Source organism: Abramis brama (assembly GCF_963993115.1).
Source record: "Abramis brama genome assembly, chromosome: 19".
Classification (NCBI taxonomy): domain Eukaryota; kingdom Metazoa; phylum Chordata; class Actinopteri; order Cypriniformes; family Leuciscidae; genus Abramis; species Abramis brama.
In genome coordinates this window covers 34,328,271-34,354,215 of record NC_139981.1, presented here as the reverse complement: position 1 = coordinate 34,354,215, position 25,945 = coordinate 34,328,271, and the positions used below count along the sequence as shown (strand labels likewise).

At 41.3% G+C, this 25,945-nt stretch overlaps 1 protein-coding gene across 3 annotated transcripts; it reads right to left on the bottom strand.

Moving 5' to 3' along the window:
* Positions 1-5,678: 5,678 nt before the first annotated feature.
* Positions 5,679-25,495, bottom strand: efemp1 (EGF containing fibulin extracellular matrix protein 1). Of its 3 annotated transcripts, none has more exons than XM_084093463.1 (11): positions 25,334-25,495; positions 24,836-24,926; positions 23,822-23,870; positions 23,429-23,683; positions 21,576-21,698; positions 20,638-20,757; positions 14,516-14,635; positions 13,428-13,547; positions 10,452-10,575; positions 10,175-10,367; positions 5,679-7,429 (listed from the first exon to the last, which is right to left on the bottom strand). In XM_084093463.1, exons 2-11 carry the CDS (start codon positions 24,917-24,919, stop codon positions 7,268-7,270), a joined length of 1,350 nt encoding a protein of 449 aa, XP_083949589.1. In that variant the 5' UTR covers positions 24,920-24,926; positions 25,334-25,495; the 3' UTR covers positions 5,679-7,267. The 3 variants fall into 3 exon arrangements, with proteins under 3 accessions (XP_083949589.1, XP_083949590.1, XP_083949591.1); XM_084093464.1 differs by having other exon boundaries at positions 23,822-23,867; XM_084093465.1 differs by lacking the exon at positions 25,334-25,495 and having other exon boundaries at positions 23,832-23,870; positions 24,836-24,911.
* Positions 25,496-25,945: the final 450 nt, after the last annotated feature.

Below are 25,945 nucleotides of genomic sequence, written 5' to 3'. Positions count from 1 at the left end.
TTGAATATCACGGCCATAAATATTCACGATTTAGAAGCCTTGCCTCTAGTCTAGAGTTCACGACATGGAGAAACGTAACCTGGCCAAGAAGAGGAAGTATCTCATGAAGAGAAATTGATCTTACTCCAAAAAAACACCTGTTAATCTCATAATTGCAAACAATTATATTAATTTATATGTATATTAAATACCAGTAAATAAAAAGAAACATTTACAAACATTATAAACACTATAAACTAGGCTATTTTCCCCTCACTCCTCATCAAATCCTTTAAATTGAACAGAACAAGGATGAAAAATAAGTCAAGTAGAGAGTAAAAGTTGCTAATGTATTTGATACTCAGTAAAACAACAAAGTAGACAAAAAGATAGTTAAGTACAGTAACTAATTACATTTACTCCAATACTTTACACCACTGCATCATGGTCATATTCCAGCATGATAATGTGAAGATTCATAAGGCCCAGACTGTGAGGAGAATAAAGAATCATGTTCAGCTCATGACCTCAGAGTCCAGATCTTAGTTTCAGTGAGAGTGTTTGGGATGTGCTGGAGGAGACTTTTACAGAGTGCTGGACTCTTGCATTGACAAATCAAGATCTGGACCAAACATTGATGCACCTTTTGGTGGAAATAACATCATAACATTTATTTCTGTCAAGAGGTGTAAGCCCGTTTATCGGTCCAAATGAGGGTTTCCGCCAGAACGGGTGAAGGTCTCTGCGTGTTACTGTCTTTCCGTGTGGCAACGTAATTTAATTCCATTTAAGCTTTTATCTGACTCCATATTATATCTGACTCCATTTTATCACAACCTCGAATTTAAGTTAGATTGCCAATTGGTTATTGGTCAATTATATAATAGTTCAGCAATACATTTGATTGTTCTATTTAACTCTTTAATTATATTTTACCCGTTCATATTAGGAAGCTATGTCGCTCTGAGGTCCTCACGCCTTGTTTAACGCGGGTCTCACGATCACAAGCTCGTCAGTTTCGGTCACCAAACAGAGGTAAATGCTATATACCTGAGATCGGTCGCATTCACGCTTACACAATCAAAGATACTTTGGTGTAGCCCCTGCGATTGCATACACTTGAATTTAACGCAACGTTTACTTCAGTAGAGGTATGGCCACTACTACAGAAATAAGCTGACCAACATTACTCTTCTTATAATAGCTTTGGATTGGCCATGCCGTGGTTTCCCACGTACACTTATCTAAAGTAACATTAAATTAAAACAGAGGCGAGACACACCCAGATTTAGGTTGGTCAAGCAGCACGTTTGCTGTCCTAAACGGAAATTCACTTCTTGTCTTTGCAAAACACGTACACTTGAAATAGTGCCAAATATTAGTTGTCACTAATCTGACGCAAAACTTGCAGGAACATACAAATCCGTTTAATCTTGGGGGAAAAAATTCAGAGTGAGTAAATCAAATGTAACAATTTATTATGTCAGGTAAATGTGTCATGCCAATTTCATAATCAGTTCAGAGATAATAAATACAAAACATCAAATGTTCTGCAATAAAGAGAGAAGATACAAACCTGACATTATAAAATACATGAACGTGAAGTGTTTTTTCGCCCCGAGCCTTCTGTATATATTTCTTTATATAAACAGAAACTTCTTTCACTTGGAAACATTTGCTAACAATGGGAATTTGCATTCAGAGTTTACACCTTTTGGGAGCCGGATGCCATTTGCCTGGAAGACACACCTCCTCTGTGTGCGAGTTATCTCTAAACTCTTAAATACCTTATTACCTTACTTTATTACTTCTTTGGGAACCTTCTTTTGAGACCTTTGTACCAGTTGCACTGAGACATTTCAAATGATACCAAACGTGTAATACTTTATGATAATTATTCACATTAAACCATAAAGATTCTTGGGTGAATGTTGATCTCAGCATGAGGGAGGAGGAGTGGGGGAAGAGGGAGAGAGATGTAGATTAGGATGATTCTGAGGTGAGACTTGCGTCTCGAATGGTGCACAAGAGGGAGTTCAAATGTTCATTTCCTTTGTTCTCTTAGAGAGTTGCCCTCTCTTCCTTTTTTCCAGTCTTACAAGGTGCATAATTTTTCAGTCAAGATCTTGTATTCTCAGAGGTGCCGATTCATATGTGAAAATGAGAACGACAGTGGAGCATGGAACCATGATGGACACCATTGCAAAACTAAAACATAGAGCACAGAGAGATTATTGACGGCCTCAATGTTTGTAACAGAGAGCTTAGAGTTCAACATCAGCTTCCTTGGCCTTGACAGGAAACTCAGAGTTAAAATTTGACCTTCTTGATCAGATTTGGGCAGACAGAGAGTTCATATTCGGCTTCCTTGGCCTTGACAGAGAACAGATAGCTCAGGTAAGCCCTCGTTCTTGGGGCGTTCTTCAGCAAATGAAGAGATGTTTATTTTGAAATGCATTTCAATGACATTTTGCGGAAGTGAAACCCCATCCTTAACTGGGGTTCACCAACTAAAACTGAATCTGATCAGAGAAGTAAATTTACAAGGAGGGTGTGAAATGCTAACATCAGACAGAAGTACCACAGCCTTTTGCAGGTCACAAGAGATCTGCTAAATGTGTGAACGACACCATAAAACAGCAAATGCTAAGCAGGCAACCCACAAACATTGATGCACCTTTTGATGGAAATAACATCATAACATTTATTTCTGTCAAGAGGTGTAAGCCCGTTTATCGGTCCAAATGAGGGTTTCCGCCAGAACGGGTGAAGGTCTCTGCGTGTTACTGTCTTTCCGTGTGGCAACGTAATTTAATTCCATTTAAGCTTTTATCTGACTCCATTTTATATCTGACTCCATTTTATCACAACCTCGAATTTAAGTTAGATTGCCAATTGGTTATTGGTCAATTATATAATAGTTCAGCAATACATTTGATTGTTCTATTTAACTCTTTAATTATATTTTACCCGTTCATATTAGGAAGCTATGTCGCTCTGAGGTCCTCACGCCTTGTTTAACGCGGGTTTCACGATCACAAGCTCGTCAGTTTCGGTCACCAAACAGAGGTAAGATACTTTGGTGTAGCCCCCGTGGAATTGCATACACTTGAATTTAACGTAACGTTTACTTCAGTAGAGGTATGGCCACTACTACAGATATAAGCTGACCAACATTACTTTTCTTATAATAGCTTTGGATTGGCCATGCCGTGGTTCCCCACGTACACTTATCTAAAGTAACATTACATTAAAACAGAGGCAAGACACACCCAGATTTAGGTTGGTCAAGCAGCACGTTTGCTGTCCTAAACGGAAATTCACTTCTTGTCTTTGCAAAACACGTACACTTGAAATAGTGCCAAATATTAGTCGTCACTAATCTGACGCAAAACTTGCAGGAACATACAAATCCGTTTAATCTTGGGGGAAAAAATTCAGTCGGAATAAATCAAATGTAACAATTTATTATGTCAGGTAAATGTGTCATGCCAATTTCATAATCAGTTCAAAGATAATAAATACAAAACATCAAATGTTCTGGAATAAAGAGAGAAGATGCAAACCTGACATAATAAATGATGTGAATATAAATGATGTGAAGTGTTTTGCATACACTCGCTAATACGCATCACAGGCTAATTTGAGCTACAAATTGCCCCGAGGCTTCTGTATATATTTCTTTATATAAACAGAAACTTCTTTCACTTGGAAACATTTGCTAACAATGGGAATTTGCATTCAGAGTTTACACCTTTTGGGAGCTGGATGCCATTTGCCTGGAAGACACACCTCCTCTGTGTGCGAGTTATCTCTAAACTCTTAAAAACTTTATTACCTTACTTTATTACTTCTTTGGGAACCTTCTTTTGAGACCTTTGTACCAGTCGCACTGAGACATTTCAAATGATACCAAACGTGTAATACTTTATGATAATTATTCACATTAAACCATAAAGATTCTTGGGTGAATGTTGATCTCAGCATGAGGGAGGAGGAGTGGGGGAAGAGGGAGAGAGATGTAGATTAGGATGATTCTGAGGTGAGACTTGCGTCTCGAATGGTGCACAAGAGGGAGTTCAAAAGTGCATTTCCTTTGTTCTCTTAGAGAGTTGCCCTCTCTTCCTTTTTTCCAGTCTTACAAGGTGCATAATTTTTCAGTCAAGATCTTGTATTCTCAGAGGTGCCGATTCATATGTGAAAATGAGAACGACAGTGGAGCATGGAACCATGATGGACACCATTGCAAAACTAAAACATAGAGCACAGAGAGATTATTGACGGCCTCAATGTTTGTAACAGAGAGCTTAGAGTTCAACATCAGCTTCCTTGGCCTTGACAGGAAACTCAGAGTTAAAATTTGACCTTCTTGATCAGATTTGGGCAGACAGAGAGTTCATATTCGGCTTCCTTGGCCTTGACAGAGAACAGATAGCTCAGGTAAGCCCTCGTTCTTGGGGCGTTCTTCAGCAAATGAAGAGATGTTTATTTTGAAATGCATTTCAATGACATTTTGCGGAAGTGAAACCCCATCCTTAACTGGGGTTCACCAACTAAAACTGAATCTGATCAGAGAAGTAAATTTACAAGGAGGGTGTGAAATGCTAACATCAGACAGAAGTACCACAGCCTTTTGCAGGTCACAAGAGATCTGCTAAATGTGTGAACGACACCATGAAACAGCAAATGCTAAGCAGGCAACCCACAGATCTGACTGTAATGAGAGCAACTTGAAAGCAAGCCTTCCGAGTTGGTCGGATGCCGGATTTGGACCGATCGAGCGCGAGCTTACAGCACTGAGTGTCTGCGCTGAGTTTCAGATTTGGGTTTTGCCTGTGCAGACTGCATTTATAGTTAGATGTGTAACCAACATGAAAACCAGAGAGCTGTCTATGGGTGAAAAACAAGCAATTGTGAAGCTGAGAGAAGATGGAAAGTCAACCAGAGCCATTGCACAAACACTGGCCATAGCCAGTACAACCGCTGAATGTCCTGTGGAAGAAAGAAACCACAGGTGTACTACAGTAACAGACCTCGAATGGGGAGACCAAGGAAAACATCAGCTGACGACAGAAACATTGAGAGAGCTGTAAAGAAAGACCCTAAAACAACTGTTAGTGACATCAGAGGACAGGAGTGAAGGTATCACATCTACTGTCCGCAGAAGACTTCAGGAACAAAAGTACAGAGGCTACAGCAGAAGATGCAAACCTCTCATTAGCAGGAAGAATATGAAGGCCAGGCTGGAATTTGCCAAAAAGAACAGAGACAAGCCTCAAACGTTCTGGGGAAAAGTTTTATGGACTGATGAGACAAAGAAGAACCTTTACCAAAGTGATGGAAAGGCTAAAGTTTGGGGGGAAAGATCTGCTCATGACCCCAAACACACAAGCTCATCTGTGAAACACGGAGGAGGTAATGCCATGGCTTGGGCTTGCATGGCTTCTTCTGGGCTCATTGATCTTCATTGATGATGTAACACATGATGGCAGCAGCAAAATGAACTCAGAAGTGTTCATTCCCCCCTTGGTTTGGTTGAAGTCTGACGTTTTTCCGGCCCGTTTTGATTGACAGGATTTAATCAACCCTGATCACCAGCTGAAAACTGCTTTAACGGATCGTCACACCCAGGTTATAATATTACATCAAGAATCAAAACTATCTCAATTAATGAAAAAAAAAAAAAAAAAACACACACATGAGATTTTTTCCCCCTTTATTTTTTAACTGTTTTGGTTCAAGAGTACAAATAGTCATGGCCAACAATTAAAAATACATTTTAATAAAATAAAAAGTTATATTATTAACAGATTATTCATGTATTTTTCATTCTTGTTGAAGGCTCTGAGATGTGGATATGGACATCTGTGTTTCAGAGTTATTTCAGACTAAAGTGTTTATTTAAAAGCAGATGAATTATGATAAAATGCAAAGCCACAATCAGGTTATTGTCATCAGTGCAAATCATCCTGTACGTCAACGCTGTCATGATCCTGTACTGAGGGCTGGAAACCTTCATCACAATGTTGTCTTTTCAAAGCTTTGTGTTTTTACACACTAGTGTTTGTAGATCACATTGTTAAACCATGTTGAACAAAAGAAAGTCTTTCAGTCACGTAAATCTTCGCTTCAGTGAGTTATGAGTGCAGGTATGTGCAGGAACATTCAATAAAGACACGATACTGTAAAGATGTGTGTTGTGTTTCTGACGTTAGCACGGCTCCAGACTTATGAATAAGTTTGTCAGAAACACAGGGACAGAAGATAAACGAAGCCTCGCCTCTAAGAGGTGATGTTGTGAAGAATAGAGTGAGGGACTCATTACATGTTTCTCAGGATCATCTCAGCTTTCTTTATGATTCATAATAATGAGTTATGTGCTGTCAGATATTTCAGTGTGAGAGAGTATGTAAGTGTGAGCATGTGTGTGAGTGTATGTGAGTGAGTGAGTGTGTGTGTGTGTGTGTGAGAGTGTGTGTGAGTGTGTGTGTGTGATTGAGTGCGTGTGTGTGTGTGAGTGTATGTGAGTGTGTGTGTGTGTGATTGTGTGTGAGAGTGTATGTGAGTGAGTGTGTGTGTGAGAGAGTGTGTGTGTGTGTGTGTGTGTGAGAGAGTGTGTCTGTGTGTTTGTGTGAGTGTGTGTGTGTCTGTGTGTGAATGTGTGTGAGAGTGTGTGTGAGAGTGTGTGTGTGTGTGTGAGAGAGTGTGTCTGTGTTTGTGTGTGTGTGTGTCTGTGTGTGAATGTGTGTGTGAGAGTGTGTCTGTGTGTGAATGTGTGTGAATGTGTGTGTGTGTGAGAGAGTGTGTCTGTGTGTTTGTGTGAGTGTGTGTGTGTGTGTGTGTGAATGTGTGTGTGTGAGTGTGTGTGTGTGTGTGTGTGTGCGAGTGTGTGTGTGTGCGAGTGTGTGTGTGTGCGAGTGTGTGTGTGTGTGTGTGTGTGAGAGTGTGTGTGAGAGTGTGTGTGACTAACAATCACCCAGCCTTCATATATTTTTGTTCAAAAGCTCCTGCTGGTATTCCTCTGTTTATGAACACATTACAGATCAAGGAGAGCTAAACACGAGCTAACACTGAACTCAATCCCCCCGATCACGACTGATGATGTAATATGATGAAACCAAAGTTATTTTGACCAGTTTTATTTGTAAGTGTGAGTCTGGAGCGCTGAATAAGAGTCGGTGTATGAGCAGAAGATCTGAGGGACAGAAGTGCAGATCTTCCGGCTGGTGTCGCGTGAACTTTAAAGCAAGTGCTCGGATCTGTATAGTGTGTGTGTGAAGCAGGAGTGTTAGAAAGCGTAGGGTCCCACGATGAGTGTGAGTCGTAGTAAAGCGCTGGAGCGAGAGTTCATCAGTGTGTGTTGAGTGATCATCTCCAGATCCAGGATCAGTTCCAGCGGACCCTCCAGAGACTGGGTCAAAACCAGCATCGCCCCGACACTGCTGAAGCGCTAGTGCAGCGAACACACACACGCACACACACACACACACGCACGCGCACGCACACACACACACACACACACACACACACACACACATACACAAAGAGAACAAATTTAATCATTGATGGTGGCAGATATTAGTGTGACAGCACTTACAGTTTTAGATTTTTAAATATCCAGTGTGAAGCAGATCATTTGCAGAGATTACTTCACAATATGGTGGAAGACATCAAACGTGCAACATTTTCTTTGGATTTTATTCTGACATTAATTTGCCAAGTGAAATATTTGATAATAAATAAATAATTATGAATACAGAACAGACAAAAATAAATAAAAAACTATGTATAGACATACTTTTGATAATATTGATCACAGTATTTTAATAGAGCAGGGCCCTGTGAATTCTTTTATTTTTTTATTCTCTGTTTTCCATTTTAATGATTTAATAATCACAAAGGATGTCTAATCAATTACATTCATAAAACTTTAGCAATTTAATTTATTTATTTACCAATAATAGTGCCCAATGAAATGCTTTATTTTTCCAGAAATTCTCTATTTAATTAGTCATTTTATTTCTGCAACGGTCCCCAGAGTTGAGGAGGGAAACGAAGCGTGATTTCCTGTAACGTCACAATCATGATGCATTGTGGGATATGGAGCAGCATGAAGTGAACAAATGAGTCAAAATCCATGTTAACTTAGATGAAGCACATGAAAAGATGAATAAATACTGCAACAAATGTATTACTCTTTATTAGTTAATGCATTAACAAGCCTTAACTAATGGGACCGTATTATTAAGTTTCTTAGTACATTTATTTTTGGATATACATATACACATTTACGTATAGAGATTTAGATCATAAGAGTTATGATTTGTCTTACCCAGTTTTTTTCTGTAACTGAAGAGACTCATAATCTTTGTTTATTTTTCTAAACGTTGTGGCAGATATTTGTCTGTCAGCTTGCTTCTCAGAAATATGTTAAAATATATATATATTAGACACAAAAACAAACAAATAAAAGGAGATGTAGTGTGCGACTGCAGCTTTCTGAAGTATTATTCCGGTTATTCCACTGAGACGCAGCCAGACACAGAAGAGTCTGAGCAACCAAAGACTTTTGAGCATCACACACTCACACCTGAATTACAGGAGCGCTTTTAAAAGGAGACATTGTTTTTAAACTCACATTGCTCACCAAATGCTAAAATAAACCCATAACATGTGATGTAAGCGATTTCAACAAATCTATATATTGTCTAATGGAAAGCCATAGGAATTACATACATTTCTGAACTAACCAAAGTTTAACTACATTTCCCCCCAGTGTGAAATATCCCGCTCTCGGGACAGAGCCCATCTCTTGCCTAATGTCTTCCTGTTTTCTCATGATACTTCAACTGAACCCGAGTTCAACACGATCAAGACATTTAGATTTGATGTTGTGCCACCAGGGAAAACAAAACTGAATTACGAGTGGGAAATACGCTACACAAATAAACTTGGCAGCATTACCTTTCCTATCTGTGCAAATGTGATAAGAAGGAAAGATGGAACGCACAGTGTGACGAATGGCTTGTTGTCTTACAGCGCCACTCAGTGGACAAACCACGACAGTTCAACTGACTTCAGACGAACAAGACACTGTTTTCTTTTAGAGCTGCTGTACAGCCGAACTGAACTCTGTTTGCATCACCGAATCATTGAAACAATCGGTATTGTATAAAGCGCTATAGAAATAAAGGTGACTTCTTTGTGCTTCGTTCTTTGTTCTTTGTGCTTCAAAACCACTAAAAACATTGACATTGATAAAATTAAGCCACCATTTTAACCCTTGTGCATCATTTAAAAATAGTTACACATAGGTCCATAATGGACAAAAATGTCAGTGTCAAAAAAACGGCCATAAAAATGTTAAGCTTAGGAGTGCAGACTTAAGTTTGGTCTCATTTTAAAGTTTTTATACTTACTGAAGTAAAAAAAAAGTGAAAAAGTTAAACAAAACAAAAGTTACAGAGGTTTAGGTTTATGAAAATGATTAAACTATGTTAAAACTGCTAGAAAATCAAAGCCATAAACCTAAACAAAGTCGTGTTCCAAATTTGAGGTTGATAAAAATGAGCTTTCCGTAAGATTTTGTTTAGGCACAGTACCAGATTTTCTGTTCAAATGCACACACACACATCATTTTTCATTACACATATTCAAACCACACTCTGACATCCACACCAACACACACACAATTATCGCTGCATAATTTATCCACTGGGCTCTATAATACGCCGAAGCAGAAAACAGGAATTAAGCGAGTATTTGCTTTAAAGGCCAAACCTGAGAAATTGGCACCATCTGGTAAAAAACTGTAAAAATTAATTTGATTAACAACAGACCGAAAGTCTCTTGACAAAGACTGCATCATTTTATAGTTAAATGGCCCTGGGATTAAAAATTGCAGTTTTCAAATAGTAAAATTTGCACACCTGTGCAAAAATGTATGCAGTTGGCATTGGTAAAATTATCAAAAAAACAAAACTGAAAAAGACAAAAATGTCCATACGGTCGCACAAGGGTTAAACATGTTTAAAACAGCCAAGAATATGTTTTGACAGAAAGAAATATCAAATGAAATGGCTATAGGTGCTGTACTGACACCATGGCTAGTTTTGTAAGGACTTAGGACAGTTTTAAGTGTTGGTTAGGGTTAGGGTTAGGGTTAGGTTAGGTTAGGTTAGGTTTGGTTACTCACCCTGAGGAAGAACTCTCCTCCATCATTGCCAGCTTTGATTCTGAAGGTGTAGTGAGCGCTGGGGAAGATGTTTGTGGCTTGAATCTGAAAGATATCTGCCGGTACGCTGCGCTCTGAATGAATGCTCATGTATTTGTAAACTATAGACTGTGGCAGGCCTCGACACGCACCCGCGGACTGACACGAACACCGGCTAGGAATCAAAGCAAGAAGATTACTCTTTTTTTAATCCATGCATAAATGAGTTAAATCAAAACTTTTAAGTGTCCTGACTTACTTTTCGGCTGTCTGCACGTACGGCTCCTGACACGGGTTTTTAGGGTAACAGCGATGACCTCCGTAATAGTTCCAGCACATCTCATCTTCCCTACACTCATGGCCCGTTTCACACTCGTTGATGTCTTCCATACCGGAGAAAAGATTGTGATTAGCAATATGTCATATATATATATATAATATATGAGAATGCAGATCTTACAACTTCCAAACAACTCACTCCATGTTGTTCCTTAATTGCTTAAGACTGCCGTAATAACTCGAATGCTTAAGAAATCTGGTGTCCAATGTCTAATTCACCATTTCTTACAAAAATATTGGAAAAATTGTTGCAGCTCATGTCCATGCTCACCTTTTAAAAAATAATCTGTTTGAACAATTGGAGTCTGGTTTTTGTCTATTGCATAGTACAGAGACTGCCATGGTAAAGTTACCATTGATCTGTTGAAGGCGGCTGATTCTGGACTATAAACTATACTTGTCTATTTGTCTAAGTGCTGCCTTTAATACCAATTCTTATCAAGTTTTTTTTGGATAAATGAATCTCTATTGGTGTTGCTGGGGTCCCTCTCACTTGGTTTAGATCCTATTTCTCCGGTCGCACTCAATTTGTTCAACTTAAAAACTTCAGATCATATTCCTCATCTGTTTCCACTGGTGTTCCTCAAGGCTCTGTCTTGGGCCCTCTTTTATTTATAATCTATTACCTCATGGTCATATTTTTAGGCCATTTGGTATTAATTTCCACTGCTATGTGGCTGACACTATATTTGTCCTTCAAGCCTATTTCTACTCTTCTTTCTTCTTCCCTTTTGGACTGTTTAGATGAGATCAGGGTGCTTGTGCAATTTTTTTCAAGCTAAATACTGATAAAACTGAGGTTCTTCTTGTTGGCACTAAATCTAATTTGGACAGCTTTTCACTTAATATTGATAATTCCATAATTTCCCCGTCTTCTAAGGTTAAGAGTTTGGGTGTCATCATTGATAGTAGCTTGTCGTTTGAAACACACTTTAATAGTGTCACTCGGTCAGCATATTTCCACATATGAGCATCATTTGTCTTTGTCCATTCCTTACACTTATTCTTGTACACTACTGGTCAAAAGTTTTAGATCGGTAAGATTTTTAATATTTTTAAAAGAAGTCTCTTCTGCTCACCAAGGCTGCATTTATTTGATAAAAAAACAATAATAAAAAAACCCAGTAATATTGTGAAATATTATGACAATTTAAAATGACTGTTTTCTATTTTAATATACTTTAAAGTGTAATTTATTCCTCAGATGAAAGCTGAATTCTCAGCATCATTACTCCAGTCTTCAGTGTCACATGATCCTTCGGGAATCATTCTAATATGATGATTTTATGCTCAGAAAACATTCATTATTATTTTCATGTTGAAAACAGTTGTACAATTTTTTTTTTAATTCTTTGATGAATAGAAAGTTCAAAAGAACAGCATTTATTTAAAATAGAATATTTTCTAACATTATAAATGTCTTTACTGTAACTTTTGATCAGTTTAACTCATCCTTGATGAATAAAAGTATTGATTTATTTTATTTCTTTCCCCCAAAAATAAAATTAAAATTCTTACTGACCCCAAACTTCTGAACGGTAGTGTTTAATGTTACAGAAGCTTTAGATTTCAGATAAATGCTGTTCTTTTGATCTTTCTATTCATCATAGCATCATGAAATAAAAATGTAAAAAACTGTTTTCAACACTGATAATAATCATAAATGTTTCTTGATCATCAAATCATAATATTAGAATGATTTCTGAAGGATCATGTGACACTGAAGACTGGAGTAATTATGCTGAAATTTCAGCTTTGATCACAGGAATAAATTACACTTTACTGTATATTCACATAGAAAACAGCTGATTTACACTGTAATAATATTTCACAATATGACATTTTTTGTTTGTATTTTTAATCAAATAAATGCAGCCTTGGTGAGCAGAAGATCAACATTACAAACATTACAAATCTTACCAATCTCAAACTTTTGACCGGTAGTGTACATGATCTAGTTACATCAAACACTGATTACTGTAACTCTCTCCTCATACCTCTCAAACTTCTCCATAAACTTCAGATGGTCCAGAACTCAGTCACCGGCATAATTACTAGAACCACTTCCATTGAGCACATCTCTCCTGTTCTTCATCAATTACACTAGCTTACTAATAAATATCGCGTTTAGTACATGATTCAGCTTTTCACTTTTAAATCTGCACAATAGTCTTATTACTTTTAAATCCCTTCTTAAAACTCATCTCTTTAAATTAGTTTTTCCCGATAAATTTACTATCTTAATGTAGAACAGATGTTGTTTGATTGAACTGCTGTCTTGTATTTTTTATGAGAAATACGTCAAATTACAGTAGTACACTCTTAGAAAAAAAGGTTCTAGAACCTTAAAGGGCGCTTCATATATAGAACCTTTTAAGGTTTCCCATTATGAGATCGTTTTGTGGATTTAGTTATAATGAATTAATTTTGGTTTTAATTACAAAAAAATGTAAACAACCTGAAAGTATTATGCAATCATTAAAAAAAAATTCTCCTTATATAGAACCCTTTTGGCATAAAGTGTTATTTAAAGCTTAATTCTATTTAGAACTTTTTCTAAGAGTGTAATATTTCCAATGGAGACATGAGACATTTACATGAGCACCCCTATTATTGGGCACCATCACAAAGACTGCAGCAAGATACACACACAACCTGAAGCTAATATCTTTCCCTCTGTTTAGAACAAATAAACAGCATTTTTGTTTCAAGCATATCGATTAAAGCAATAAAAATAATAGAGGGGGTGAAGCAACATTTGAGCCCTGCATTGTTTCCATGATGTGTTTGGGAATTCCTGGCCGTCTTGCTCTGATGTGAAACATCTGGGTGTGGATGGGGAGAAAAAAGGCCAGGCAAAGACGAGCGTTATATTTTATGAAGGAGGAGCCGATACCTTGACACATTCTTGTTCTCTGCAGCTGATATCCGTCTGGGCAGGTGCAGGAATATCCACCCGGGCTGTTCATACACACATACTGGCACATGTAGCTGGAGAACGCGCACTCATCGATGTCTGGACACACACCAGGACAACATACAACTCAACCAACAGTCACATATAAGGAAAGCCATTTACTGATCTGACTGCACTGACACTATCAGATGAGAACAAAACTCAAACTGACTTGAGCTGAATAACCAAACTATTGTCTTCTGTGGAGCTGCTTATAGCTGAAGTGAACTCATTTCATAATGGATGAACTTTGCTCAGTTATTGAACTGAACTGAATCAACACTAAACTGATATGATCTGAATAATGACAATATTGTCTTTTTAGAGCTGCTTTACAAGTGACTTGACTAAAGGCATCATGATCTTTGTCTAAAACAAGGCTGAGGACAATCTAGCCGATGATAAAGAATGAGATTTTGTGCTGCTGTCCAGTTAAAATGACAGATGAAAATGCACATACAAAAATGCATTTAAGTTTTGTTGAGTAAATGAACATCGGTAGACCTTTGTAAGCAGGTTAACTAACTCAACCCAAACATATGGAATGAATCACAAATATTCAAAGCAAATATGTAATATGCATGTTATGTGCTAGTCAGAATGTCATGTTATGAATGTGATCTTCACATAACAATGCAATGGATCACAGACAATGAACAACTGGCCCATAAAGAATTCATTATGTTTTATTACAATAGTGTATTTTTATTTATTTATTTATTTGTTAAATATTGATGCATATTTAAATTAATATATAAAATGTTTGAATGTCTGGTTTAATTCAGCACTTTCTTGTCAACTAATATTTGTAACGCCCTCTTGTGGACTGCTGATTTACAAAATATGGTGTACACTTATCTTTCCCTCGAACTGAAATCATTTCTTTAGAGTCTTTTGGCAGCTCTCATCACTATATAAGCACTGAGCGTGTTTCACTGCTTCAAACTAATGCCTTCGAGAAAGTAGGGAGTGTAGTCAGATCCAGCATATTTAAATCAAGCACAGGAACATGCAGAATAAACACTTACCCACACAAGAGACTGAGTCCGGGGCGAGTTCATAACCCCGATCACACTGGCAGATGTACGAGCCCAGCAGGTTGAAACACTGATGCTGGCACGGCTGAGCCAGATCACACTCATTCACATCTGAAACACAAGCCAAATCCAATATTGAAATCATTTCTTTTAATGTCAGTTAGTAGTAAGATATATTTCAGACATTATTTGGCCAGTTAGTTCATAAATTTCCTCTCCCACAATAAAAACATTTCCAAAACAAGTCAAAGCATCAAGCAGGAGTATGCGATATGTATCGTCTAGGATAATATTGTAATTGTTGTTTTAATGATGTGTGAGCTGATATTATTGATTATGTCAATCACATTTATCACACCCCCCCCCCACTTTGTACACTTTCTTGTTTCTTGTTTATTTATTTATATAGCACTGTTAAAACTCAACCGAGGTTGAACCAAAGTGCATTACATACAGATTCAATAAAAGGATAGAAATAAGGACACACATAGACCATAGACACATAGATAACATATAAAACATCACATCTAACCATTATAGGCTACCGACATTAGGTGCACTTTCAACAGATCCTTAAACATTGACAGTGATTTGGCAGACCTGATAGATAGCCAAGGCCTGACCATTATGGCCATTTTACCGCAGTCCAGTAATGGCTCCAGCCCCTGAGCACAGTCCATTGATGGCTCCAGCTCCTGAGCACAGTCCAGTAATGGCTCCAGCCCCTGAGCACAGTCCAGTGATGGGTCCAGCCCCTGACTGCAGTCCAGTAATGGCTCCAGCCCCTGACCGCAGTCCAGTAATGGCTCCAGCCCCTGACCTGAGTCCAGTGATGGCTCCAGCCCCTGAGCACAGTCCAGTGATGGCTCCAGCCCCCGAGCACAGTCCAGTAATGGCTCCAGCCCCCGAGCACAGTCCAGTGATGGCTCTAGCCCCTGACCTGAGTCCAGTGATGGCTCCAGCCCCTGAGCACAGTCCAGTGATGGCTCTAGCCCCTGACCGCAGTCCATTAATGGCTCCAGCCCCTGACCTGAGTCCAGTGATGGCTCCAGCCCCTGAGCACAGTCCAGTGATGGCTCTAGCCCCTGACCGCAGTCCAGTAATGGCTCCAGCCCCTGACCTGAGTCCAGTGATGGCTCCAGCCCCTGAGCACAGTCCAGTGATGGCTCCAGCCCCTGACCAGAGTCCAGTGATGGCTCCAGCTCCTGACCAGAGTCCAGTGATGGCTCCAGCCCTCGAGCACAGTCCAGTAATGGCTCCAGCCCCTGACCAGAGTCCAGTGATGGCTCCAGCCCCTGAGCACAGTCCAGTAATGGCTCCAGCCCCTGACTGCAGTCCAGTGATGGCTCTAGCCCCTGACCAGAGTCCAGTGATGGCTCCAGCCCCTGACCAGAGTCCAGTGATGGCTCCAGCCCCTGAGCACAGTCCAGTGATGGCTCCAGCTCCTGACCAGAGTCCAGTGATGGCTCCAGCCCTTGAGCACAGTCCAGTAATGGCTCCAGCCCCTGACCAGAGTCCAGTGATGGCTCCAGCCACTGAGCACAGTCCAGTAATAGCTCCAGCCCCCGAGCACAGTCCAGTGATGGCTCCAGCCCCTGACCACAGTCCAGTAATGGCTCCAGCCCCTGACCAGAGTCCAGTGATGGCTCCAGCCCCTGACCAGAGTCCAGTGATGGCTCCAGCCCCTGAGCACAGTCCAGTGATAGCTCAAGCTCCTGACCAGAGTCCAGTGATGGCTCCAGCCCTCGAGCACAGTCCAGTAATGGCTCCAGCCCCTGACCAGAGTCCAGTGATGGCTCCAGCCACTGAGCACAGTCCAGTAATAGCTCCAGCCCCTGAGCACAGTCCAGTAATGGCTCCAGCCCCTGACCGCAGTCCAGTAATGGCTCCAGCCCCTGACTGCAGTCCAGTGATGGCTCCAGCCCCTGACCAGAGTCCAGTGATGGCTCCAGCCCCTGACCAGAGTCCAGTGATGGCTCCAGCCCTCGAGCACAGTCCAGTAATGGCTCCAGCCCCTGACCAGAGTCCAGTGATGGCTCCAGCCACTGAGCACAGTCCAGTAATAGCTCCAGCCCCTGAGCACAGTCCAGTAATGGCTCCAGCCCCTGACCGCAGTCCAGTAATGGCTCCAGCCCCTGACTGCAGTCCAGTGATGGCTCCAGCCCCTGACCAGAGTCCAGTGATGGCTCCAGCCCTCGAGCACAGTCCAGTGATGGCTCCAGCCCCTGACCAGAGTCCAGTGATGGCTCCAGCCCCTGACCAGAGTCCAGTGATGGCTCCAGCCCTCGAGCACAGTCCAGTAATGGCTCCAGCCCCTGACCAGAGTCCAGTGATGGCTCCAGCCCCTGACCAGAGTCCAGTGATGGCTCCAGCCCTCGAGCACAGTCCAGTAATGGCTCCAGCCCCTGACCAGAGTCCAGTGATGGCTCCAGCCACTGAGCACAGTCCAGTAATAGCTCCAGCCCCTGAGCACAGTCCAGTAATGGCTCCAGCCCCTGACCGCAGTCCAGTAATGGCTCCAGCCCCTGACTGCAGTCCAGTGATGGCTCCAGCCCCTGACCAGAGTCCAGTGATGGCTCCAGCCCCTGAGCACAGTCCAGTGATGGCTCCAGCTCCTGACCAGAGTCCAGTAATGGCTCCAGCCACTGAGCACAGTCCAGTAATGGCTCCAGCCCCTGAGCACAGTCCAGTGATGGCTCCAGCCCCTGAGCACAGTCCAGTGATGGCTCCAGCCCCTGAGCACAGTCCAGTGATGGCTCCAGCCCTCGAGCACAGTCCAGTAATGGCTCCAGCTCCTGACCAGAGTCCAGTGATGGCTCCAGCCCCTGAGCACAGTCCAGTGATGGCTCCAGCCCCTGACCGCAGTCCAGTGATGGCTCCAGCCCCTGAGCACAGTCCAGTGATGGGTCCAGCCCCTGAGCGCAGTCCAGTGATGGCTCCAGCCCCTGACCGCAGTCCAGTGATAGCTCCAGCTCCTGACCAGAGTCCAGTGATGGCTCCAGCCCCTGACCAGAGTCCAGTGATGGCTCCAGCTCCTGACCAGAGTCCAGTAATGGCTCCAGCCACTGAGCACAGTCCAGTGATGGCTCCAGCCCTCGAGCACAGTCCAGTAATGGCTCCAGCTCCTGACCAGAGTCCAGTGATGGCTCCAGCCCCTGAGCACAGTCCAGTGATGGCTCCAGCCCTCGAGCACAGTCCAGTGATAGCTCCAGCTCCTGACCAGAGTCCAGTGATGGCTCCAGCCCCTGAGCACAGTCCAGTGATGGCTCCATCCCTCGAGCACAGTCCAGTGATAGCTCCAGCTCCTGACCAGAGTCCAGTGATGGCTCCAGCCCCCGAGCACAGTCCAGTAATGGCTCCAGCTCCTGACCAGAGTCCAGTGATGGCTCCAGCCCTCAAGCACAATCCAGTGATAGCTCCAGCCCCTGAGCACATTCCAGTGATGGCTCCAGCCCCTGACCAGAGTCCAGTGATAGCTCCAGCTCCTGACCAGAGTCCAGTGATGGCTCCAGACCCCGAGCACAGTCCAGTAATGGCTCCAGCTCCTGACCAGAGTCCAGTGATGGCTCCAGCCCCTGAGCACAGTCCAGTGATAGCTCCAGCTCCTGAACAGAGTCCAGTGATGGCTCCAGACCCCGAGCACAGTCCAGTAATGGCTCCAGCTCCTGACCAGAGTCCAGTGATGGCTCCAGCCACTGAGCACAGTCCAGTAATGGCTCCAGCCCCTGAGCACAGTCCAGTGATGGGGGAGGGGGGGTTCCCCAGTCACCAGAACTACACTTACCAGCCCCCCTTCTTGTCCCCACCAGCACTCAGTCAGCCATCATCATACCTGCCACAGATAATCACTTATCATCACCCATGCACCGGCTCATCCCCTACATAAGCAGTCCCGCTCCTCGTTACAGTTGTCTGATCTTGTTGTTCAACACTGAACTTCCACCTGACTACTTACCTTCGGATTACCTACCTGTGCATCGAACTGTCCCGTCCTTCGTCTTCTTTAGTCTTCTGTGTTTCCTCTTCTGCCTGACTTCAGTCCTCCTGTCACTTCTCATCTCAACCTGCAACAGATAAGACCTGTCACAAACTTGCCAGTATTACTTGCCAGTCTTCAGAATCAAGGCCTAAGCCTAGGACCTTTGACCTCCACTTCGGCCCTCTGATCCCGATTCCGCCTTGACCCTACAAACCCTTGGCTCTTGTCCTTCTGGCTCCACAGCAGTACCTCATCCTTCCGGCCTCACCATGGCCTTTTGATTTTCTGGTTCCACCTTGGACTTCCGGACCTTCACCCCTTTTGCTCTGCTCCACCTCTCTCTTCCGATCCCACGGATCTACCTTGGTCCTCCGATCTTCTGGTTCCACCTTGGTCTCCAATCCTGCAGCACCAAATCCCTGGCACTGCTGTGGTCCACTGCTCCTTGGGCTGTGCCATTGTTCTCAATCCCTCCAGCTTTGCTGTGGTCTCCTCCACTGGTTCTGCCATGGTTTTCTTTAATAAAACACCCTGTAACTAGATCATTGTCTCTACTACTCCTTCCACTCCACAAACACAATATTACAACTACTTTTAAGACACAATATTGTCTCGTTTTGCTCCATTTTGCCAATGAAAATATTTTCAAACAAAGCCACAACAGAACCATTGTATATCTCTGAGCAACACACAGCAGTTTCGTTTCTAAATAAATCTGCATTAAATGAATTAATAAATTTTTTGATTAGTAGGGCTTGTCCAAATATATACATGGCCATTTTTTCTCAAGTTGTTCTTTAGTGTATTTCTTCACCGAGTCTAGAAGCAAAATCGAGATTCCTCGTTTTTTAGTTATAGTTGGTCACCAGATGCATCTTTGACTGATTATAAAAGAAACATTCTTCTGTTCTTCTGTCATGAGGATTAACAAAATCATTCCCTGCAGGACCTTGGACAAATTCGGTGTGTTTGTACTGGTCCTAAGAGCCATTCTTATCAGTATGTTCTTCAGTTTCCACTGAGTACAAGATTTCCATGTACAAATGCTTTTGCAGGAAACCTTTCCTCACTAAGGAATTCCTTATCACGTTGTTGATCAAAGAACATATTTTATTGGCAAAGATCTTCATGGTTTGATTCACGAGTTAGGCATCATTATAAAGTTTCACATTCCTTACTGTTCTCAGAACAACTGAACAATGTTGATTTGCAAATGACAGCTTTGAAACCTTGGGATTGATCCCAACTGCTCTCTCTCTCCTTTTAAAATATGTTGTGCTAACAGATTCACCTTTAATTTGAAGCTCCTCTTGCTCCTGTCCATTCCACAAGACCTTTTAAATTCCTTTGTGAAAGATCTGAAATCAAATTCTTGGCAGAACTTGGAAGCATGCTAATCTGAGAGATTTCTTGCCCATTTATCATAAGGACATCTATTTCACTTTATGGTATTGACACAGTGATCATAAGAGTAACCAAATGTGTCTATTATTTAATCTATTACTCTAAAATATAGGAAGCTTCCTGTATGTTGCCTGTATTGAATATTCTACAGTGAATATAACACTTAAAAGCACTGACCGCCATCTTAACTCCAACAATCCCCTTTAATCCCATGCTATTTTAATCCACTGGCTCCATCAAATGTATTTCTTATAAAGAGAGGGAAGAGCAGTAGATTAGAAATGTATGTTGTTAAGGACAGGATTTGTCAACCAGAGGGTAAAAGCAAAACAGGAACACACACACACACACACACACACACTCATGTCTGGTCCACTATCTTTGTGGAGACTCTCCATAGACGAATGGTTTTTATACTGTACAAACTATATATTCTCTCCCCTTACACAGGTTAGCGTGTTACCCCTAAACCTGCCCATCACAGAAAACTTTCTGCATTTTTTGAATTTCAAAAAAACACTTTTTAGTATGTTTTTAAGCTATTTTCATTATGAGGACTCAGGAAATGTCCTCATAAACCACGTTTACTTTGTAATACCAGTATAATACCCATGTCATTATACAAATTTGTGTCCTCGTAAATCATATAAACACACACACACACAAACACACACACACACACACACACACACACTCTTGGACAGAAAGGCAGGTCTGGTCTTTAACTCACCTACACAGCTGTGGTTATTGCTGGCGAGCTGGTATCCCTCATTGCACTCGCAGTGGTAAGAGCCAGCGGTGTTCACACATGTGTGCATGCAGAAGTGTGACAGCAGACACTCGTTTCTATCTGCAAAGAGGTTTACACAAACACTGCTCATATAACCCATGGAATTCTTGACAGATTTGCAGGGTGATAATGGTAACATCTCCTTTTTGTTTTTGATTGTTGTTTGATAGACCAAATCTGAAGAAACATTTGCAAGGGTTTCAGGGAGTTTTGAGGGGGGACCTCAGTCTTAACAGAGTCTGATGTCTAGTCGGATAGTTCACGTTGATGCTTGATGAGAAATATATTGACTGAACCTTCCACACATGCACGCAACAGATACACAGATACACAGGAATGCACGTACCGGAAGAACACACAAAAGCAGTTTTCTTTGCAATACAATTCACAAATATGTGTCCTGTAATTGAATGCACATATAGATGCTAAGCTGATTGTGCTTATATTCTTCCTCGAAACAAGAGTACGCCCCCACCCGCCAGCAGTCACTGAACACATGAGGCCTTTCTATTCCTTCACAACGAGGCACAAATCACTTTCCAGAGCCTTCACTCTCTCCGCTCCTCTCTGGTGGAATGAGACATTACAGAAGACCATTGAAAGTTAGAAACATTTTACATGCTAGAGTCTCGCCAGTCAATCAGCAACATTTCTACCACTGATTAAAATAATACCAGTAAGTCGGTGCATGGGGAAAAAAATCTTCACAGGCTAGTGTATACGCTCTCGCACTGTTTTTCCCGAATGGATAAGGAAACCCCAGTAAGACCACGTTAGTCGACCAGTTCAACCAACAAAAACAAGCTGACCCTCTATCTTAACCAGTGAAATCACAAGACCACTTTCACCAGACAAGTGTTGTTTTCTGTCTGACTCACCCACACACTGATCTCTGTGCTTCTGGTATCCTGGAGGACACTGGCAGGTGTAAGAGCCTCTGGTGTTGAAGCAGGTCTGATCTGCAGTGCAGGTGTGTGTGGCCTGAGCGCATTCGTCTACATCTGCACACACACACACACACACACACACACACTGATCAATGCGTACTATAGTGAAAACAAGTCTAGAAAATCACTAATTTATCATATTAAAGGGACGGTTCGGAGTAAAATCAACCTAGGGCAACCATGACCTCGAGCCGAACACCCCCAAGAAGCCTTTTCTCCCTTGGTTGAACATTATTAAAGTTAGAGCTAGAGTACCCCACTAATAATGCCCAGAATGGACCAATCTTCTACAGTAGCACAAATAGGTTCTGTACTCATAAAACGAGGCGTTGGAAAGTTTGTAAGTACATCAGGAGTTTATTTAAATAACACTTGCCTGACGGCTAATGCTACCGCTAACCCGGACGTCGACGTCACTTCAGTGATTTGGGAAAAGCACGTAAAAGTCCTGACAGAAAGCGATCATAAGGATGTAGTGTAACAACGAATTATTATTTTTTCCGAAGTATTGAGAACTTAGTGTTAACTAATACTTGTTATAAACTGGTGCTACCAACAAAATATTAGTGCATTCCTGGAACTGGGCATCGTTACACTACATCCTTATGATCGCTTTCTGCAGGACTTTTACCAGCTTTTCCCAAACCCCTGAAGTGACGTTGACGTCAGTGTTAGCGGTAGCATTAGCCATCAGGCAAGTGTTATTTAAATAAACTCCTGATGTACTTACAAACTTTCCAATGCCTCGTTTTATGAGTACAGAACCTGTTTGTACTCCTGTAGAAGTTTGGTGCCATTCTGGGCATTATTAGTGGAGTAATTTACCAGATACAGCCTTGGATCCATTAGCGCCTGCACTAAACCATCCGGCTGATATCTCTAAACAAGCTCTAACTTTAATAATGTTCGACCAAGGGAGAAAAGGCTTCTGGGGGGTGTTCGGCTCGAGGTCATGGTGCAAAGGACCCTAGGTTGATTTTACTCCGAACCGTCCCTTTAATATGTTCTTTAATAACGTTATAAATTGTAAATCAGAAAGCATCATTAATCTAGTTTTCATAACGAGATGGTGAAAACCCAGTTAAAGCTTCAGCCCAGCCAACAACTACAACATGTTCTAAGAATGTTTTGCTAACGTTCCCATTGGATATAAAAACGTTATTTCTGAATGTTCTCTCGACTTTCATTTGAAACTTTTTAAAATGTTTTTAAAATGTTTATTTATTTATTATGTATTTTATTAGATATGAGGAGATTAAGGAAACATTCCATTATATAATTTTGGGAACATTAAGGAACATTCATTTTGAATGTTCTCTGAATTAGTAAGGAAGTACATTTATATTTTATTTCTTCATTTAAAACACTATTAAAGACCAGATAGCTCTGAATGAACGTTCTGTTAATGTTACTGGAAGAACGTTTGTTCATAACTTTGAGAGAACCTTGCCAGAACCTTCCCTGTTCGCTGGACTCAGATCTACAGGACGGAAAGTGCCGTTCATGTCTTCATCCCTGAACTTGTATCAAACCCTACGACACACGGCCTTCTCCTCCTCCTCCAGGTCATTCTTCAACTCTATCTCCTGCTCAAATCTCTGATTATATTATTTTGCCCCCTGTACTGTACACACTCTTATCTCTTTGGCACATTAAGCTTCTCCTTGTACATATATACAGTATGTGCATATGTTATACTATGTCATCTATGTTCTATTGTGTGCTTTCCTCAGTCTTTCAGACACGAGGCTAATAATGCTAGCGTTTAAACAGTGCTGTCGTACCTTGACAGAAGTTCTGCTCATCGCGTGTGAATCCAGGCGAGCAGCGAGTGTCTCCCGCTCGGGGGTTCGAGCGGGTCTGTGGGTTCAGGGGGTTTACAGGGCTTTGGGGAGCAGGGTTTGATGACTGTGATGACTCGTCCCCATCACTGACGAAGATCTGTGCGTTCTGAGGGAGGCAGAGGTATCCGCCGTAGTGGTTTATGCACTTCATGCCCCCTTTACAGGCGTCAGAAACAAGGGCACACTCGTCAATATCTGTTCACAGACACGGAGAAACCCGCTGTTACTGTAGGCTCTGGTTCACCTTCTCAAAGACGGAAACTGACAAAAACAAGACAGTTGGCCATACAAGGCCAGAGAGGGAGTATTATATCAACAATACTATTTTATTACCTTTGCATACCTCTTTAATGGGATCATATTCATAGCCTTCTGTGCACTGCTGTGAACAAGAAAAATCACTGTGAGAATCACACCAGTCAGTTTGACACATATGAGCTGTAATAACGAAACAGTCATATCTGTTAGCTGTATGTAAATAGGCCTGTCACGATCGTTTCGTATGACGGAAGTGTTTTTTCTGCCCTATATCCCCCCTGCTGAAAAACACACACACACACACACACTCCCAGCTTGACCAGCCTGAAGGTAAACCCTCTAAAACCAGCCGACCTGCTTAGCTTCTGTTTCTTTCAGCGGGGACATCTGGTGCCATTTCTTTAATCATTTAAAATTCCCTTAATTAAAAATAAATAAAAATACTGTTACTGTCACAGCTTCTTTCACAAATTATTTTATTACTTTATTAGTAAACATGTTAACTTCGGCAATCCTAAAACACACTATTTGTAACTAGACATCCTAGCACTGCCGTGCTTGAAATGGGATTTGAATAAATGCCGTTGTGTTTTGTTCTTTATAAAAAAATAAAAAAATAAAAAAATAATTCCATTTTTGGATGGCAAAATATAATTTTTTATAATTAACCTGCAAAATGATTGCGGTTATCTCAAATAATTGTGATTAGATGGATGATTAGAATTTTGCCAAATAAGACATTTTCCTGAATCAACAAATTTTGTTGATCCTAGAACATGTCTGAAAATTTTGTCTTAACAATATCCCTATCCCTAACCCTAACCCTAACCCTAACCGTAACTTTCCCCTAACCCTAACTCTAACCGTAACTTTCCCCTAACCCTAACTCTAACCGTAACTTGTCCCTAAAATCAGAGGTAAAAGATGGTGAATCACACTGATATAGAAGCACCTTACCCTGGTTGTAAGCCTAAACTTGATCTACACTGTAAACTTCCCTCTCAAATCTGATTGGTTGATTGAAATGTTTCTCCAGGATCAACAATAATCAATAATCGTGACAGGCCGATATGTGAATAATGCACTTGCCGTATATGACACAGGCTCTTCTGCCTCTTGAGAAACAACACGGGCAACAGCTGTGATTATCAGCAAGATTCCCAACATCATCATACTGGTTCTACATGGGTTAAACACACCAAAACAACACTTAACACCTGAACTTACATCATCACAGCTGAACATGTGAGAACATTTCATTCTGCTTTCATTGGCTCAGCTCCAGTCGCATAGCTGCTACTTCTCTAGAAATGTCTATGCAACTATTTCAAATGTAATTACACGCAGCCATAAAACACTTAAACAATGCGTTCAGCGCAGATCAATCAGTCACATATTACTGTACGATATTAGTAATATGATCTGAGTCTGTTTTATGAATTCACTTCAAACCCAAAACGCAAAGACATCACTGTTTAACACACTTTTATTAAATAATGTTCTAATAAATCATAATGTTTGTTCTATAAAATGAACAAAGTGGATTTTATCGAAGCTCATATAATACTTGATGTTGCTAAAGCTCACCTGAGCTGCTGTGAGTCGCAGTGAGTCGCAGTTGAGTCCGGAGAGGATGATGAGGGTCTGATGTCTGATCCGGAATGTCTGGGATGTTTGAGGAAGACCTCGTGACGTCTTCGCCGCTGAGGAATGTGGGAGCGGAGAACAGGTTGTTTCCCGCTGCGGGAGTTTGATGAGTTTGATGGGTTTGATGGGTTTGTTGCTCGGGCTGAAGGATGTGTCTCCCTCCACAGGCTGTTTGATAAACTCACTGATGCCAGCCATTGTGCTCAGATTTTAAATAGGTCAGTAATGTCATTCGAGTCCATATCGTTTCAATGCATTAATCATAAACGTCCTCTAGAATCTGAGCTGTAAACTATGATCACTTTATGATCAAGCACCTCTCCACATTACATTTGCAATTAAAGAACTGATTTTCCCTGACTCTGCATTAGGTTTGCTTTTTAACATCGTTTGAATATTGCAACATAAATGATCCTGTTGATAGCCTATATAAATGATCACACCAAGAAAGACTACTCAAGCATCTTGCAAGTTGCACATGCATCACAAAACCTCATTAGCCTACAGTTTTTTTTATTTTAAATAAATTAAAATAATAAAAAATCGAATCCA

Coding starts and splice junctions, on each gene's coding strand:
- efemp1 (XM_084093463.1), bottom strand. CDS start 24,919: ATGATGATGTTGGGAATCTTGCTGATAATCACAGCTGTTGCCCGTGTT. Junction 20,758..21,575: donor GCACAGAGATCAGTGTGTGG/GTGAGTCAGACA, acceptor ACCTCTTTGCAG/ATAGAAACGAGTGTCTGCTG. Junction 7,430..10,174: donor GAGGAGAGTTCTTCCTCAGG/GTGAGTAACCAA, acceptor TCGCTGCACTAG/CGCTTCAGCAGTGTCGGGGC.